Source organism: Palaemon carinicauda, chromosome 2 (assembly GCF_036898095.1).
Source record: "Palaemon carinicauda isolate YSFRI2023 chromosome 2, ASM3689809v2, whole genome shotgun sequence".
Classification (NCBI taxonomy): Eukaryota; Metazoa; Arthropoda; class Malacostraca; order Decapoda; family Palaemonidae; genus Palaemon; species Palaemon carinicauda.
In genome coordinates, this window is record NC_090726.1 from 117,889,525 (window position 1) to 117,908,435 (window position 18,911).

General features: G+C 42.9%; 1 protein-coding gene across 1 annotated transcript in view; it reads right to left on the reverse strand.

The window, feature by feature from the left end:
* LOC137626624 (valine--tRNA ligase-like) overlaps positions 1–18,911 on the reverse strand; it is a 334,847-nt gene that overhangs the window by 90,903 nt on the left and 225,033 nt on the right. The window contains 2 exon segments of the mRNA XM_068357644.1: positions 1,916–2,122; positions 2,307–2,459. Coding sequence (XP_068213745.1) covers positions 1,916–2,122; positions 2,307–2,459 — 360 coding nt within the window.

An 18,911-nucleotide genomic window follows, 5' to 3' on the forward strand; every position in this document is an offset into this window, starting at 1 on the left:
CTCATGACTCAAAAACATACTTATTCCCACTTAGGTACATTTTTCTCACTTATTTGTTGTTCGATATTAGAGAAAAAGATATCGTTGAAAAGAAGAATAAAAATCCCACATTTCTGTCAGACAAAATTTTTATTTTCTTTTTTTTTTTCACGATTATTTTCCGTCTAGACGAGGAAAAAAAATAAAAATTCATTAAAAAAAAACAGAAAGGAAAATCAAAATTCTGTCAGACAGAATTGTTCGGTTGTTAGAGTAGTTTTTGTGGTATAAGTTTCAATACGATTGGTATTATAGTAGTGGGGAAAAATGTACCTAAATATTTTTTTAAAATCATGATTTTTGCTAATAAGTCCAAAAGTTTTTGATCAAATGACTTGAAATTTTTATATGATGAAGGTATTATATATGTCTAAAACATATATAGAAATTGTGTAATTTGGATCATTAGAAAAAAAAATGGCGGACATGGCGGACGGTCCCCTTAAGTGTTATCGTGAAGGAATATGACCGAAATCCTACTACAATACGAATAATCTTGAGTTATTTCAGGAAAATCTTAAGCAGCAAGCAGAAACAAGCTTTCTTGGATAGTTTTTTTTTAAAAAGAGGCCTTCGGTACAAGTTGGTCAAGAGGATGCTCAGAGTTATTCAAAAAGAAAGAAAAGTAGCAGTGATGAGAAAAATACATAATTAAATTCAGAAAATACAGAATGTAAAGTATAAAAAAAAAAAAAAAAATTTCAAGTTTATCGTGAAGTTGTGATAATATTTTTTGCCATTTGTTGTGTTTCCAAAAATTAAGTGTTAATGTTTTCTGCCATTTATTAATGTTTTGTAAAGTTGAGTGTTTATGTTTTCTGCCACTTGTTAACATTTTCTGCCATTTGTCATCCTTCTCTACAACCCTGCCACTTCGCTCTTGGATATTGCCAAAGACCAAAGGTAAGGTTCCACATTTTTGTTACAGTATTTTTATTGTTTGCTACAATTATTCATTTTTTTACAGGTTACTAATGTTTAGTTATTATTGAGTGATCCAAATAATTGTACAGTACCGTATTTCATTGAGTTTAGTGGAGCTTAGCCTTCTTATAAACATTTAATGTGGTGTTTTTGTAGGGCCTAGAATGAATTAGCCTATCTACATGTAAAAGGCAACTCTCAACACGAAAAAATCATGGCACGAAGGCCACTAAAGAACCAATTAATTTCATGTTGTGAGGCATTACTGTATACCTGTACTGGGGGAGCGATAACTAAGTGCAATATGACGAGGGATTTCTGTATATACAAGATAAAAACCTACCAGTATTCTAAATGGACAAACCCAATCTTATATTCCACTTTTTGAAATAGAGATAACAAGAACAGCAATTACAATATCTTTTACTTGACGAATGCACATATATTGTGAGAAACAGAAGATGGGGAGAGTTACTAGGTCACCAAGCATACAGTTAACCCGGCGAACATGAGCCTAGTGGTTCGTGCCTGATAATTCCAGAAAGGAAGGGTATAGGGTATGGAAGAAATTTATTTTTTACAAATTAAAAGCTCACCTCATACAGTTGGGACCTATCATTAGATACAGAAACTCTTAAACCAACTCCAACTTAAGGAAATGTCAACATCTATCATATGGGGAATTATCCATACACAGCAGAAATTATAAACACCATAAGAAGTTGAATTCTATATGTCGAAGGTAAAAAGAATTTCAGAAGTAGTGTTGCTATTGCAATACACGGGTACTGATGTTGCCAAATGAACCTAATCCTAAAATAATATGTTGTAAAAATATGATCCGTTGAACAAAAGACTTCAGTAATTACACTATAGTAGTTTAAACTGCAGAGCTTACCTCTGATATCATTGTCCCTATGTTCAATCTAAAAAGATAACACTAAAACATTACCTCCTCTGGTTCTGGGTACTGCGTAACACAGATAGATTTTGGCTGACTGGAAGTGCGGGGTGGAAGTCTCTGGAACAGTTCTTCAGACAAGAAAGGCATAAATGGCGAGATAAGTGTCAATCCAACATACAGTGCAGTATACAAAACATTACGGCTGAGTATCTTTGCTTCCTCGTTTTTGGAGTACATCACTGGTTTTATGCATTCCTGGGAAAGTGATAAAAATCATAAATACTTACTACACACTATGAAATAATTATATTAATTTTGTAAAACTACAATAACTAACAACCCTGTTATTTGTAAATCACTTATTTTTAACGTTTACACATATAGTTAAAAGTTTATTAAAAAATATTAAAACAAATTTTTAATGCAACACAAATCTTACAAGGTAAACATCGCAAATCTGGTACCACCATAGATTGTACAAAGCGGTAGTGGCTCTTGGAAAGTTGAACTCGTCAAAAGCATCATTACACTCCCTCACAGCGACCGCAAGTTGACTCAACATCCATCTGTCTACCATGCTAAGTTGACCTTCCTGGTATATAAAAAATGTAATACATAGTTACTCATTCACTTTGACAGGAACATGTTCGAACAATGTTACTACAGTAATATTAAATTTATAACCAATATGTTTTCAAATACGAGCACATTTTGAATGAAAAAAAAAAAATCATGCTCTCTGGCTATTCTTCTACTGAAAACAAATCCAAGTAATAGTATTACACATATACAGTAACTTATTATATTGTTACATCCTTAGATTTTTACAACAAAATCATGCAAATATGACTTGAGGCTATTTAAAATTCTAGGTTTGATTGTCAATACAAAACAATTTTTAAGGGGATTGCATCTCATTTCATTTAAATTAAAGGCACAGAACTGCAAAAGGTGCCATTTATACAAATAATTTTCAATTTCTTTTCTTCCTTAAATATTCTTCCCTACACAATGCTCTAATCACCCATTCCAATGATGATGGGCACATGGCCATTTAACATTAGTGCCAACTACAATTTAAGCAAAGTAATTTTAAGGTTATTGAAATTATGCCATTAACGTAAGATCTTTAAAGTAATGTTATAATTTCTAGTAAAGCTTGAAGTCTTATTTGGTCAACAGATGATAAAATAGTATAACTTTACAAGTTTTCCATACATACCAACAAATAGTTTATATGCATAAATTTATGTCCTTTAAAGTTCACAGGTTTACCATATTTAATCTTATAAGTAGAAAAAGCTATGAATGTTCCTTGTAGATCCTCAAGTATGTCTCAGTCAATAAACTCACTTCTCATCATTAATAAAATTGTATAAAAACATGTATTATAAAAACAAATTGTATCTTTACAACCTCACTTACCATAATTTCCCTGAATCACTATCTACGAAGGAGGGAAACATGCTCAATGTCCTTATGCCTGAAGGAACCAGTAGCAAGCTCTGTGATTATATACATCAGGAACTGTCTCTAAATGCTTGGTTGTTGGTGCACAGTATAGACTAAAAATTTAGATTGTGTGAATGGAGATGTTTGCATTAAGTAATTCCTTCAGATTAGCAAAGATAGCACACTTCCCATCAACACGACTTGGAAATCAATAATCCTGGAAGTCTACATCTCATGACAGTGTCGTGAACTTGAGAGTTTGTATCTATTCGTACATTCACCACAGGGTATGTTCTAATGTCAATTTTATTTTTTAAAGATGATACAGTCATCTTTCCTCCAGTCTCTGTATTCTTAGGGCAAAATCTAGCATTTATTGCAGAAATACTAGCTCCAGAATCTAATAAGATATCAGAATTATGTTTATCATTAATGTTTCCTTTTATGATAAATTCAACACCATCTCTGTAAGGTGCACGCCTGTTGCAAAACGTATGATTTATGTTTTCGGGTATGGGCTCTTTCTCAGGATATTTGATCCAACAATATTCCTCCTTAAAACTAGTTAGGGACAATTACAACTTAGTTGATCCTGGCAAGGTCGCCATCTTCACATTTATGCGGTCTCTTGATTCCTTTGTAGTGAATTCTTGTAGATCACAAGTGAATATTATTTATTTTTATCGCAGAATCACTGTAGTTTTCAATTCCCCATAGTTTTAGGTTCCGAGTTTGTAGGTAGACTAACAATTATCTTGATATTGTACTGGAACAACGGTTATGGCGTTCAAGCACTTACCCACCTTAGTCCATTTGGGATTCCAACGGAGACACAAGATGCTGAACTTGAGATGAATTTATTCAGACAAGTACAGGGCACTTACAATTACTGATGGGGGAAGTAGCATGTTGCAAATAACCTATAATTAGTTAAATCAGTCAACGACTGCAAATAAGGTTGAACAATTTACAAGAGTGACACTCTTAGACTTGCTTCCGTGAGCTTGTGACTCCAACTGACATACTAACTTGCGGCTTGAACTTCTAACATATTTTTGTTTAAATTTTACAAGTGTTTAATCTAAAAAATAAAACACTCAGAACCACTTCCATGAAATCAAATTACAAAAAATAAACAATTACAAATAAAATAAAATAAAATAAATTTTTTTTCCTCTAACATTTTCATAATTTTATTTGTAATTTTAACTGAAAATATGAATTCTCTACAGTACCAGTGTATTAATAAGTTGACTCATAACCCAACTTACAACTCATGCGCATGTTCCCAGGAGTAAGAAGAAAAACTAACAAGTCTGACTTTTACCTCATGAGGGTGACTAACACTGCAATGGTCCTGAATGCGCAAGGTACCATATATGAATGTTGTACTGCTTGGATTTGTTTCAGGTAGTGTTTAATGAACAACTATGCCAAGACCAATCCTACTCTGGGTGTCATGCAATTGCTTATTAGCACAGAAAGTTAGTGTAAATTTTTCTTACATGGTGGCTTTTCTGGATGAAGACAGCATCAGCTATTTGAAAAGGGAGGTCAAGATATGGATAGCCTCTGCGGCAAGGGGCTTGTTGGTCAGGGTGTTTTTAACATACTACCTTCTGAAGGTGTGGATATCTATAAATATACTTTTTGGGCTCAAGCCATGTCGTCCTGATGGAAGGTTCCTTCAGTAGCTTCCTAAGGGTATATATGACTACAGTAGATATCCCCAGAGAATTAAACTAAAGGTTTCACAGAATTCTAACTTCTGGCGCGAGTACCCATGTTTCCCTTTAGGACATCGTACAATAACGGGACGTATGCTTGACACGCCACATAGCTATCTGCACCCCACATAGCGTTAACGCTTCGAGGGGGAAGAGTGGCAAGTTATGGGAGGAGACATTACTAAGTTCTCCTCCTTCGTTACTATTACGGTACTCTGTGACTTCGTAACCGCCGCCATGTTTGGCCGCCATCTTGGTTGACGTCACCGTTGCGCGCCTTCCTCATTCCTTCTTACGTAGCGTTTATGACCAGGTGCTTTTTCCCAGTTGTTCGCTAAATAATTCATCATGTCGCAATCTTCTGCCTCGCCTTCTTCTGGAAAGTTGAGTACCATATTCTTGTGGTGTATAAATCAGCTCTGGCCGTAAAGTAACGCCTTTTTACCTTAAAATACCGTATTTTGTGGCGGAGCTGTGCCTTGACCGGAGGCGTCATGACGCCGACGCTGTTGTTCGCTTCGCATGCTTTATTTAGTTAGCCAGAACAACCTTCCCGGTCTTATAACTAATTATCAGCATTAGTTATTTAGTCTTCATTGCTAGGAATTAGTTATATTGTGCCGATAGTATTCATTTTCGGCGAATGTAGGTAGCCGAATTCCTATGCTAGATTGCTAGCCTAGCCCCTAGGCTCGATAGCCTAGACGTTTTTTGTTTACTTTCATGCATGATATAATAAGTGTTCCTAGTGTAAATTTACGAAATGAAGATGTTAGGCATTTATACATATGAGATTCAGTGATTGCACATGTTTTTTTGCCTTCTAGGAAGTATACAAGGGGTTTCGATGATCTTGGTAGTCGACTCCCTTGCCCCTAACATAACGCTAGGGCTTTTGTATACTTTCTCACCTCCCCAGTTACCTTATCCAAGGTAATCTCCTCACTCTGAGGTAGCCTAGGCTAAGTCATAGCCCTCCTTGCCTTGAATCGTATTCAAGTGAGGTTAGGCTGGGATTTTCTTTCCCCACTCTTAGCCATAGTACATGAGCTTTGAGTTTGGGACAGAACCTGAGTACCAGTCGTTCACCCCCCCAGCTACCCCCTTAGGTGAATGGACTCTCCTCTTGGTCTCTGCTGGTCTGCGAAGGTGGGGGGGGGGCTCTGCCTTTCCCCCTAGTCCACACCTGGTAGGGTTACGACCCTTCCTCCCTGTGGCCTAGCGACTTGTCCTATACCTGCCTTCCCTGGTCTGGGGACTTGTTCCCTAGCCAAGGTTAGGCAGGCCATGGGATTCTGTTTCTTATAGTTTAGGACGGTACATTAGTGCTGTACCTTCACTGTGCTAACCTACCCTAGGCTGGAGAATGAATTCTTCCTACACCTGGGATAGTGCTGGTACTGAAACAGAAACCCCCCCCCCTCTAGAGTGTCGGTGAGGGCTCACACCTTCCCCTACACTCCCCCTCAGGACCCTCGCCCCTCCCCCCTCTGTACTTTAGTGTTGGCCTAGCCATCAAACCTCTGTCCACTGTCCTACAACTCGACCGTGTGCCGGCGGGTTGTGGGGTTGGCTGGTCCTTTCGTTGGTTAGTCCGAACTGCTAGGCTTCCCGCATATAGTCGAACTATGGGATAGCATATGACAGATCGGTCTGCCGGCGGAAGACCTCTCTATCTTAAGAGTGTTCTTCAGTCCTCCCTTGGGCCGCCACCCGCACCTCTAGCCGGCTGCCCGCTCTGTTGCGGCTGGATGAAAGGTTGCCACCCTCTCCCTTTCATTTGAACACTCCTTCCGGAAGAAGACGAGGTTGGGTAGTTAGCTACTGCCCTTCCCTCTTTCTTCTATCCTTTCTCTCTATCTCATCAGTGCCGGTCCACTGCCACACTACCCTGCCGGCAACAGCCGTCAGCTAAACCCGGTATCCTCTCTGTCTCATTGATTGACGTCAGTGTTGGAATACCTTCGCCGGTTGCTTGCCGACTGCCGGGGGCCGCCGACTTGCCGACGATCTGCCATCATCCTGAGGTTTTGCCCTCTCTCTGCCACATAGACTGATGGCTGGGAGAAGTTCCCCCTTGATGGAGATTTGCCAGCACCCGGCGCGCTCCTGGCACGCCGTCATGCTGCCGGCGCCACCTAATCATACTACTTCAGTGGACTGTCACCTCTTCCCTTGCGCCGGCAGTGTCTATTATATAGCTATATACGATAGCCAGTACATCTACAGTATAGCACATACCCTAGTCAGGAAACTATGGTGTATAGTTGTGCAGTAAATTCTTCTAGCATACTCTGGGCATCCATGCACAGCCCCTTGCCGGGACCTATCTGAATTGGGAAGAATCCTTTCGCCCCCTTTCTTTTATGCTGAATGAACTCAGATCCCCCTCTCACCATGACTAATACCCTGGAGGAAGTCTAAGCTATGCTTTATCCATTGTGGATATTCCTTCCCCCTCTTAAAAGCTCTTAAGGAGCCCCTAGAATTAGTTGTGGTGTGGGGTCACGGCAATTGGCTGGGCGGGATGCACAAGTATGTGTCTTCTCTGCTTCATTTCCAGCTTACCTATCCTAAGCTTACACTTGGAACGGAATTCTATATTGTAAGTTTAAATAACTTTAAAACTAATCTAAGATTACTTTAAGTCGATGTAAAAGACTTCTGTAGACTCATGTGCCCCTTTCTTCTTTTACAGGAGGAGTACATCCGGTGAGAGAGCGCCTTCTGTAGCGTTCGGCGCCTAGACTTTTATGGCCACCTGGCGTGCCAAACCCACGCCAGCTGTTCTGTTGCCCAAGGGACTCTCCGGTATTGGGACCCGCAGGTTTGCACTGTCTGCAAAGACCTACTCCATGAGGTGTTCGAGGAACCCCCATCGGCGGAGGCAAGGGACATCGCTTAGGAGAAACTACGCAAGTGGGTGCGTGGTTTCCAAAAGAACGCCATGGGGCCCTATCTACCAAATGAGAAGATGAGAGCTTTGCTCTTTCCTAAGGCAACTGCGGATGCTGTTATCCCCAAGCCAGAGATCCCCTGCGTCCAGCTGACGGTTGGATCAGATGTATCGGACGCACTTCAAGACTTCCATCTTGACGAGGTGGAGTGGATGTCGGAAGTGTCGGCACCACCGAATGGACCCTGATGGCCGAGGATCGAGAAGAGGAGGAGCATGCGGAGGCTCCTGACTCCGAGGGCGATGGCGCCCGCGCCCCCTCTGTTACTTCCGTTCCAATTTCGGAACCGTCCCCTCTACTTCTTCCACTCCCACGCCGGTGGTAGTGGACAACCAGGATAGCCTTCAGGCCTTGGTGGCACTCCTGGATGAAAGGTTTCGTAAGAGAGACGAAGACCTTAAGAGGGAGATCCTCCGTCTGTCGAAACAGACCCCGAGGAAGATCAACGTTAAGGATCTTCCCCCTTGCTCAGTGACCAACCCATGGAGGCATGCAGAACACATGCCGATCACGAGTGGACGCATCTTCGTCAATGTTAAGCTAGGCGCCATCCCCCTTAAAGAGGTGGAGTTTTGGCCTAGCTTCGAAGCATACCCAGACTGTTACATCAGCCTCAAGTCCGAGCCAATTTCCAAGGAGGAAACCGAGCCTAAGGAGGTCGTCGTCTTTGAACATGCGAAGGCTCAAGCTCTTCTGGCCGGCTGCCTCAAGAGTAAGGGCTACACCAACTCCAAGGTGCCGGCCCTAATCAAGAAACACCCGTCCTTTCTTGCTCCTGCCACCAAGGTCTTCCCCTTTGGTGAAAAATCCCTGTTGGCAGTGTTGAAGGTGGTGGAGGAAGGGAAACCCTGCCCTACACTGGAAGAATGTAGGCCCCTTTCCCTCGCCCTCCCTCCCGACGACAAGAACTGGAAAGACATCCAGTTAACTTTCTCCGTAGGAAAGTTGGAGTCTGACATCGCTAGACGGTAGTTCAACGAAAACCTCCCCGAGCTCTCTGAATACCTTCTGCGTCAGGAGCTGGACACGAAGGAGAGGCTGGCTGCCTCTGTCTCTCTTCAAGTCCAAATGGAGACGATGGCCGGGGACACACGGACCCCAGGCTTCTACATGGTCTTGGCTAAGACCCATCTCGCCACCCTGACGAAGGAATTCTACACCTTCATCAGGGCCCGGAGAGCTTGTAGAAAATTCGTGTTTGCGGATGCCACCGCCAAACACGAACCCCAGAAACTGATTTTCTCCAACATTTGGGGGAAAGATCTCTTCCCTAACGACCTCGTGAAAGAGATCGTTGACGGAGCCGCCACTGAGAACCGGAACCTTCTCCATAAGTGGGGCATGTCAAAGAAGAGGAAATCTCAGGATGAGGGCCCCCAACCTAAGAAGAAGGCCAATAAGCCCAGACCCCAGCAGCATCAGGCTAAGCGCCAGTTTCCGGCACCCGCCGCTCCCCAGTTGGTGGCTCAGCCCCAACAGACCTTTCAGCTGGTCCCCCAGCCGGTGGTGGCTCAGTCACCAGTCTTCACGCCAGCCTATGAAAGACAGTCTACTACCTTTCGTCCCAAAGGTAGAGGCTCCGGCAAAGACTCCTCCCGACGTCCATCCAGAGGGAGAGGAGGAAGGGGAGCAGGCGGCTGAGGTGGTAAACCCTCGGGAACCCAGAAGCAAAGAAATGCTTCCTGTGGGAGGAAGACTCCACCTCTTCCAGGATCGTTGGACCTTCGATCCTTGGGCTCACAGCATCATCAAGAAGGGACTTGGTGGAGCTGGGTAACACCACCTCCATCCTTCCACTAATTCTGCCAACACTCCACCCCAGTCCTGGAAGAATACATCCAAGAACTCTTGAACAAGAAGGTGATCAAGAGGGTAAAGTCCACCAGGTTCCAAGGAAGACTATTCTGTGTTCCCAAGAAGGACTCCAACAAACTCAGAGTCATTCTGGACTTGTCCACTCTCAACAAGTTCATAGAGAACAACAAATTCAAAATGCTGACTCTTCAGCACATAAGAGTCCTGCTGCCTCCAAAGGCTTACACAGTCTCAAAAGACTTAGCGGACGCCTACTGGCACATTCCAATGAATTGTCAGGCCTCCTCCTACCTAGGATTCAGGCTTCAAAGGAGGCAGTACGCCTTCAAGATCCATGCCCTTCGGACTCAACATAGCCCCAAGGATCTCCACGAAGCTCGCAGAAACGATCGTCCAACAACTACGCTTACAAGGCGTCCAGGTGATGGCTTACTTGGATGATTGGCTGGTTTGGGCGGCATCCTCAGAAGAATGCTTGCAAGCTTCCAGAAAGGTGACCCAATTCCTGGAACATCTGGGTTTCAAGATCAACACCAAAAAGTCTCGACTTTCTCCAGCTCAGAAGTTCAAATGGCTAGGGATCCATTGGAACCTTCAGTCACACCGTCTTTCCATCCCTCTGAAGAAAAGGAAGGAAATAGCGGGATCTGTCAAGAGACTCCTAAAATCCAAACGGATTTCAAGACGAGAACAAGAACGGGTGCTCGGGTCCCTCCAGTTCGCTTCAGTAACAGACCCAGTGCTACGAGTACAGCTAAAGGATGCATCGGGAGTCTGGAGAAGATACGCATCCATCGCTCGAAGAGATCTCAAGAGACCTCTGCCAACCAGGCTTCGTTCCTCTTAAAGCCATGGTTGGAGGCAAAGAACCTGAAAAGATCAGTACTTCTTCAAATACCACCTCCATCGGTCGTTATCCACACGGATGCATTGCTAGAAGGATGGGGGGGTCACTCCCATCAACGTAAAGTTCAAAGAACATGGTCTCCCCTATTCAACACAATTCACATCAACATCTTGGAGGCCATGGCAGTCCTCCTTACTCTGAAGAAGCTGTCTCCACGTCCCTCAGTCCATATCCGTCTGACTCTGGACAGCGACGTTGTAGTCAGATGTCTCAACCGTCAGGGCTCAAGATCGCCCCAACTCAACCAAGTGTTGCTACCCATCTTCCGCTTGGCGGACAGGAAAAGATGGCACTTGTCAGCAGTTCACCTACAAGGATTCCGTAACGTGACGGCGGATGCTCTATCCAGGACAACCTCGATAGAGTCAGAATGGTCCCTAAACGCAAACTCCTTCTCCTTCATCTCCCTTCAAGTCCTGGAACTGCAGATCGACCTCTTCGCAACGAGCGACTACAAGCAACTTCCTCGTTACGTGGCCCCATACGAGGACCCCCAACGGAAGCGGTGGACACCATGTCCCTGGATTGGAACAGATGGTCCAAGATTTACCTGTTCCCTCCACCCAACCTTCTGCTGAAAGTCCTCACCAAGCTGAGAACCTTCCAAGGAACAGCAGCCCTAGTGGCACCCAAGTGGCCCCAGAGCAACTGGTTCCCATTAATCCTGGAGTTAAAACCCAGCTAATTCCCCTGCCGGACCCAGTTCTCTCCCAGCAAGTTCAGAAGTCGACTGTCTTCGCTTCATCAAGGAAAACCCGAGACCTACATCTCATGATTTTCTCTCTTTAGCCGTCAAGAAGAGGTTTGGGATCTCGAAGAAAAGCTTGGACTTCTTAGAGGAATACAAAACAAAATCTACTAGAAGGCAATAAGAGTCATCCTGGAAGAAGTGGGTGTCCTTTGTCAAGGTAAAAATCCTACAGAAATCTCTATAGACTTTTGTCTGTCCTTTATTCACCTTCATGGACAGGGCTTGGCAGCCAACACGATTTCCACCTGCAAATCGGCCTTGACAAGACCATTACTATATGCCTTCCAGATAGACCTGTCTGATGACATCTTTAACAAGTTGCCAAAGGCATGTGCTAGACTCAGATCCGCACCCCCACCGAGACTCATCTCCTGGTCTCTTGACAAGGTGCTCCACTTTGCCTCAAGTTTGGACAACGAGTCTTGCCCTCTGAAAGATTTGACTCAAATAGTGATTTTCCTATTCGCTCTCGCCTCGGGAGCCCGAGTCAGTGAAATTGTGCCATTATCAAGAGAAGAGGGCCAGATACAGTTCGCTGAAACAGGCAAGCTTACCCTCTTTCCTGACCCAACGTTTCTCGCCAAGAACGAGCTACCCACCAAAAGGTGGGGCCCCTGGAGAATCTGCCCTCTGAAGGAAGATGTCTCTCTATGTCCAGTGATAGTCTAAAGGTCTATCTACGTCGAACTTCAGACTTTGGCAGAGGACAGCTCTTTAAAGGAGAAACTTCAGGGTCCGACTTGTTACTCAAACAACTAAGGGCGAAGATCACCTACTTTATTCGCAGAGCGGATCCTGACAGTACACCCGCAGGTCACGATCCCCGGAAAGTCGCCTCTTCTGTGAATTTCTTCCAGTCGATGGACTTCGAAAGTCTTCGCTCTTTCACAGGCTGGAAGTCCTCCAGAGTGTTTTTCAAACACTATGCGAAGCAGGTACACGAGCTTAAACGTTATGTGGTAGCGGCAGGTATAGTACTAAAACCTGCTGCTTAGTGCTGCGTAGAACAGTGAGTTATTCGGGACTCTAACTCTATGGGTGCCTGTGTTGACCCTAGTGTGAAACAGTGATCTTAAGTGCCACCTTGTGACACTACGGATCGTTCTTATACAAAAGGTGAAGTCACAGACAGAAACACGTGTGCCACATATTTTTAACATGAAGTGTATATAAGACTTTCTAGAAAGACTTTATAGTTCCTCTGGAACTAATGTGTGTAATGGCAAGTTTCCCTTTTCAGATTCCACACCCATTTCTATTGATGTCTTAAGTCTATGTTGCTGATTGCATTCCATTACAATTTATTGCTTAATTGTATGCTAATTCTTATCTAAATAAAATAGAATTTGTTTACCTGTGCGTCTCATTTCGCCCTCACAATGCAAATAAAAACACTGTTAGAGAATTTTATTTACCTTCTTATTTGAATAATGGTATGAACAATGTTATCATATTGTTCCTTATTGATGCAAACTCATCTAGACCAACGTAATTTGTTCCAACACAATTGTACTTACCTTCTTCTATCTGACCCTGGGACCGGCAGGTATCTCCGAGACTAGGTGAGCTCCTCTATCAAGTAACTTCAAGATGTTCCTTACGTCCAAATAGGACTTCCCTGCCGGGGGGACAGGAAGCGGTAACATGGTATATGCTTATCTGTAGTGACATGTAACAGAAATGTCACAGGTCTCTATGGTCATCAGACCAAAGGAATATTGTCTAGAAGTTGAAGGCACTACAAAAGGGAAAAATCCACGATACATTAATTCTCTGGTACACTTCCATCAGGAAGACATGGCTTGAGCCCAAAAAACCGATTGTAGGCAAAAAATCTATTTTTGGGTGAGATAGCTATGTCGTCCTGATGGACCCGACCTTTTTCTCTATTCCAGGCCTTGACAGGCCCCTCCCAATCTTATTGTATCATGGAGGCTGGCCTAAACGCCTGAAGGAATGAGGAAGGCGCGCAACGGTGACGTCAACCAAGATGGCGGCGGTTACGACGTCACAGAGTACCGTAACAGTAACGAAGGAGGAGAACTTAGTAACGGCTCCTCCCATAACTTGCCACTCTTCCCCCTCGAAGCGTTAACGCTATGTTGGGTGCAGATAGCTATGTGGCGTGTCAATCATACGTCCCGTTATTATAAGATATCCTAAAGGGAAACCTTATGGGTACTCGCGCCAGAAGTTAGAATTCTGTGAAACCTTTAGTTTAATTCTCTGGGAATATCTACTGTAGTCATATATACCCTTAGGAAGCTACTGAAGGAACCTTCCATCAGGACGACATGGCTATCTCACCCAAAAATAGATTTTTCGCTTCGCTCAAAATCCGTTTTTTAGTTTGACCAGACAGTAATTGCCGTCTTCCGACTGAAGAGCCGAGATATAAAACAGATCCCATCTCTGATGATGCTTTTTGTTTTTGGCTAGAAAAAAGACCCAATCGAGATTACAAGACGACTTGGGATACTGTAATGAATTCCCGGTTCTTCGAAAGGCCGCCACTCAACCAACTCTTGCTCCTGAAGCTAAAGCCATTAAAATATTGCCTTTTGTAAAAAATTTTTTTTCTTTTTTTAAGAGAAATAGTGGCGTTATACAACCCAAACTAAAACTCAAGACCCCTATCTTGAGACCATGAAACCACAGGAGTGGTTGGAAATAGTCTATACTAAGCAAAACATATCTAAGTCGAGATTGTTTGAGAGATTCTGTTAAGACAGATTTATATGATAGTATAGTTGATGGCTGGAGCTTACTCACCTCAAAGAGGTGGAGCAAAAAGGATGAAAGGAAGTCCCGAGGTTATCTGACAGGGTAACTGATTCCATAGAAAAGCCATCCACGTATTCCACACAAGTTGGTATTATCTTGTGCATGAAGACCTCTTGCAGCTTCTCGAAAAAGTAAATTGTGGGCTGACAAATCTTCCACAAAAATGGGGATAAAAACCAAGTGTGAAGATTCTGGGTTAGAAAGGAGGAAGTGAAGGTAATCAGCCTTCCTACTTTCTGATACAGCTGAGAAGACCAAATCAGGTTTATTCTTGATCTCAGATGGTGAAGCAGTGGATACCAGGAGTTGTTGGACCAATGTGGTGCTATTAGCACAGGTGCACCTGAAAAATCCTGAAAGATATTTTAAGACTACATCTAATTCGTAGGAGGAACAGGCAGATCGACAACCATCTGTTCCAGTCTAAATTCAGAGCATCTTTGCCACTGCTTGAGACTCCACATCCGAAGCTATTTTACAGTGAAGGTTTGTGGTTCTCTTTTGTAGCAAGCGGGTCTATTTGGAGATCTTGAACAAGCTACAAAACTTACTGAAAATAACTCTGGTCCAATGTCCATTACATATGCAGGACTGTTTGCCTTGATAAGGTGTCCTCTACTACGTTGAGTGAGTCTGACAGCTCGAAAGGTAATGGTAAGAATACATTACTCTCCTGAAAGAACCTCATAATGGGAAGGGTCAATGCACGAGAATTCTCCGGCAGGATTCCCTGTTCTGAGGCAAACGACCACCACCTGGTTGTCTATGAAGATCTTATATGCGAGTTCCTTCGTGACCCCATTTTCAATGTCAGGAAGACCGCCATCCAGTCCAACACCTTTATGTGTAAAGCAACAAACTGAGGGGACCATTTACTCAACACAAAGGTTCCCTCTGAATGACCTGCCCAGTATGACTTGGAGGTGTCTGTATGAATAATCATAGTAACTGGAGGAGGGACCAATGTGACAGACCTGACAAAGAAATTTGACATCGTCTATGACCTGAGAATTATTTTACACTGACCGGGTGTCTGAGCCTGACTGTCCCAAAACCCATTCCAAGCTACCTTTCCTCATACCCAATTGAGGTCTTTCATTCCGTTCTTTACCACCAGACTGATTATCGAGGCAAATTGAAGGCGGCCATAATCTTCTCCAGTTGCCTCCTTGAAGTAGAGGGGCTCAATACTAGGGCTCTGACCCTACAAAGAATTCTTTGCCGAGATGCATTAGTAAGGCTAACATAGCTTTCACCATATTCCATTGGATACCTAAGAATATCTTTCTTGGAATTAGTCTTAACTTTACAAAGTTGATCTAAACTAAAGGTCCTGAAGAACTTGCAAACCTTGATTATGTATTTGAAGCATAATTCTTTTATCTTCATCCAAATCAGCCAATCATTTAAATAAGCTATGAGCTGAACTACCTATAACCTCAGGAGTTTCATCCCTACCTTACTAGCTTCATAAAGATTTCTTGTGGTGATGTTGAGGCCAAATGGCATTGCTTTGAACCTGTACAACCTCCTTCCGAGCCGAAACTCTTGGCAAGGTCGGAAACAGTGGCCAATAGGGATGTACCAATAGGCATCTTTTACAGCTATAGTATGGCTTGTCCTTTTACATGGATTGCACCAGATGTGTTAGTTAAAGAGAGAGAGGTTGAGGATCTTCTCTACAGGGAGTTTTTCTTCGGTACACTAAGTAGTCTAGTTTGGATGTTAGAAACCTGCACTTTCTATGATAATTTTTTAATATCTTCCTTACAAAGGAGTTAAGTTTCATGGTCCTGGTTTGATAATACTAAATTAGTTGAGTTTACTATCTACAACCAACCAAAACCCATTGAGAATAAACTTTGCGCCCACCAAGAAAAGGTTCAACATTTCCAAAAACGATAGACAACACTCAACCCGTAAATCCTCATTAACGAGATCCTATGCCTCTATTTGGTTTACTAGCTCCCTGTTTCCCTCGCAAGACCTCTAATGACCACCTCTTGCTCTAAAACCAAACTTCAGCTGGGCCTGGGACAAAGCTTCACCTCGGGCGGGGTAACATCAATAAAAACTTCGGTGTGGGACGAGGCTTGGTATAGGAAATGGTACCTGGTCTCTTAGTGGGATGTTTTTGAGCCTATGGTTGGGTCTTATAAACTATGGACTATGAAAGGAAGCTTTATTTTCTTTAAGGAAGGGTTGAAAACCTTTCCTTCATTTTCCGGAAGTGACAGCCATTACCTCCACATTAGCATTGGATTTGTCTATGAAGTCTTGGGGCAGAGGATTTCCACATTGGATCACTGTACAAAAAAATCCTCATCCATCCCTCCCACTCTCCAGACAAAAGCCGTATCTCAAACTTTGCCATAATAAAGATCTGCAAGCTTTCGTATAAGGTATTACACACTAACTTTGTTACCACCAAAGTGGCCATCTGGAATACCCCTTTAACTCCAATTTCTCAGGATTTCTTGGCAGAAACGAGTTGAAAAAGGTCTGACCGTCACTAAATTTCCTTAGTTTGATGGTGATCTGGGAACTAAAGGAAATGGTCCCCCAATTGATTGTTCCCAACCTGAGCATCCAAATTCTTGGGAAGGAAGATTTCACAAAACCCTCTTAGTTCTGGGATTCTTTCAAGCTCTTGAGTACAATACAGGAAAGGAGCTACACTCTTTGGGCAAGATAAAATCACCTTTAAGCAGCCCCTCCCTCACTGCCTCAGCTGCTAATTTTGGTATTTTGGCTAAATAGAGACTTTCTGGTAAGGCACAGTCATTCCAACTACCTAAGCATCAAGCAAACTATAGTCGAGAAGAAAACTTTCGGTGTCCGATATTGCTTCTTCTAAGGTATTGATAGCAGCCTTGTATGGCATCAGAACAACCTCCTTCGCGGTTAGCTGGGGATATGCCCTTAGAGAATGATCTTGAATCTCCACCTTGAGTCTGGAAATGCACCGAGGTTTCCAAACTTAATGTCATCAAATTCATATATTCATGATGAAAAACATTTGACTCAGGCCAAAACAGGATCGTCAAGGATTACCTATAATATCGCCATTTTCAATGTCCATGGCAGAAGCCCCTCTGCTGCATCCCCTACTTAGAACAGAAGGAAAAACTACTAGACCTTTCCTTGGAAGCTGGGAAACTGAAGGCCAAGCAAAGCTGAATTCTTAGAACCAGCAAGAAGAGTCTACACTAGTGTCTTCCTTGTAAGCTTAAAACCCAAAGGTCTAGTCAAAGCCGAAACTGCAGAAACGGATGAAAGAGGCACCCGGGCCTTTCTCTTGGAAGCTGGTAACCTGAAGGCCCATATGCATACGGCTGGAAGAAAGAACCCCCGTAGGAAACTTCCTTGGAAGCTAGTAATAAGAAGGCCCAGCCATAGCTGGATCCCTGGCTGGAGTATGAAATAATCAAAAGACAGGCCAACAGTACATGGATGGCCCCAAGGAGATTGGTCACGTACTTAATGAATCCCTCACCTTGATCCGATTTAGGCAGCGAAGTGGTCGTCGAAATGTCCCCAGATAGATACCTCCTTGAACAACCCAGGGAATCTTCTGAGGAGGCCAGTAGTAAGGCCTCTTCCTCTGTGGAGTATAGGTCATCCATGGATCCAAAGTCAATTATATGGATAGGGGTTTGGTCCACTAGGCCCCATTTCCTAAATTTCTAACTGCTGAAATTGGCATATCAAGACTAATGAGATCTCTGAGATCCTTGCTGGGTAAATACTGAAAAAATCTTTTCACCCACTTAGAAAGGGAGAAGACTGCCTTGGCTCTTAAGTGTTCTGCCCCAGGCTCCAAATTCCAAGCAGAATTGATCCACTCCAAAAACATATGAAACATTTTTCAGTTGCTCAAGCCCTGTCCCAATCAGCAGAACAATCACAATGCATGCAATAACACAAGTGACTACATTTGGGTTAGCGGAATTATCATATCCAAGATGGATGCAACTTGGTTAACGACACTTCATTTTTAATAGATATATTTTACATGGAAAATACTCATTATAAACTACCTTAGAAGGGGATAGGTCTCCCAACCCCTTCCTATAATGACAACCAGAGTAGGAAATAGGCTCTGCATTCACTTCAGTAAGACAGGCTATGGTCCATCCTAGACCAAATATCATGTAACTTTATGGTTTACTAAGCCAAAGGTTATGAGAACAACTACTTAAGTGAGCCTAACCAGCCGTGAAATAGGTAGAGATTCACATAATATATTTTATCATACCCCTCTTCTCCCCATGAATACCCATATTTTATCTACTTATAAGAACAGCAGCTGACTGTCCAGTCAGCCTCTCATCCAATGGACACAGGAGAATGGGAACATCTCCCAACCTTGAACATTAAGTATGCAAATACAATCAAGTATGTGAGAATACAGTCTAAAAATAGGTTTTAAAAAACTGCTGTGATACAGCTGAATAACTAGATTAATCCCACCTCAATACTAACCTTATCAAGGTTATAACTATTATGCTAATGAACACTAAGTCAGGAATCACCTAACATTGAGTCAGAAACTGACTGCCGTGCAATTAAAAGTACAGTAATAATATCCATCCTTCACCCAGCAAGACAATATTCAATGAGGTTATGCTAGCCTAAACAGGTGTAGATG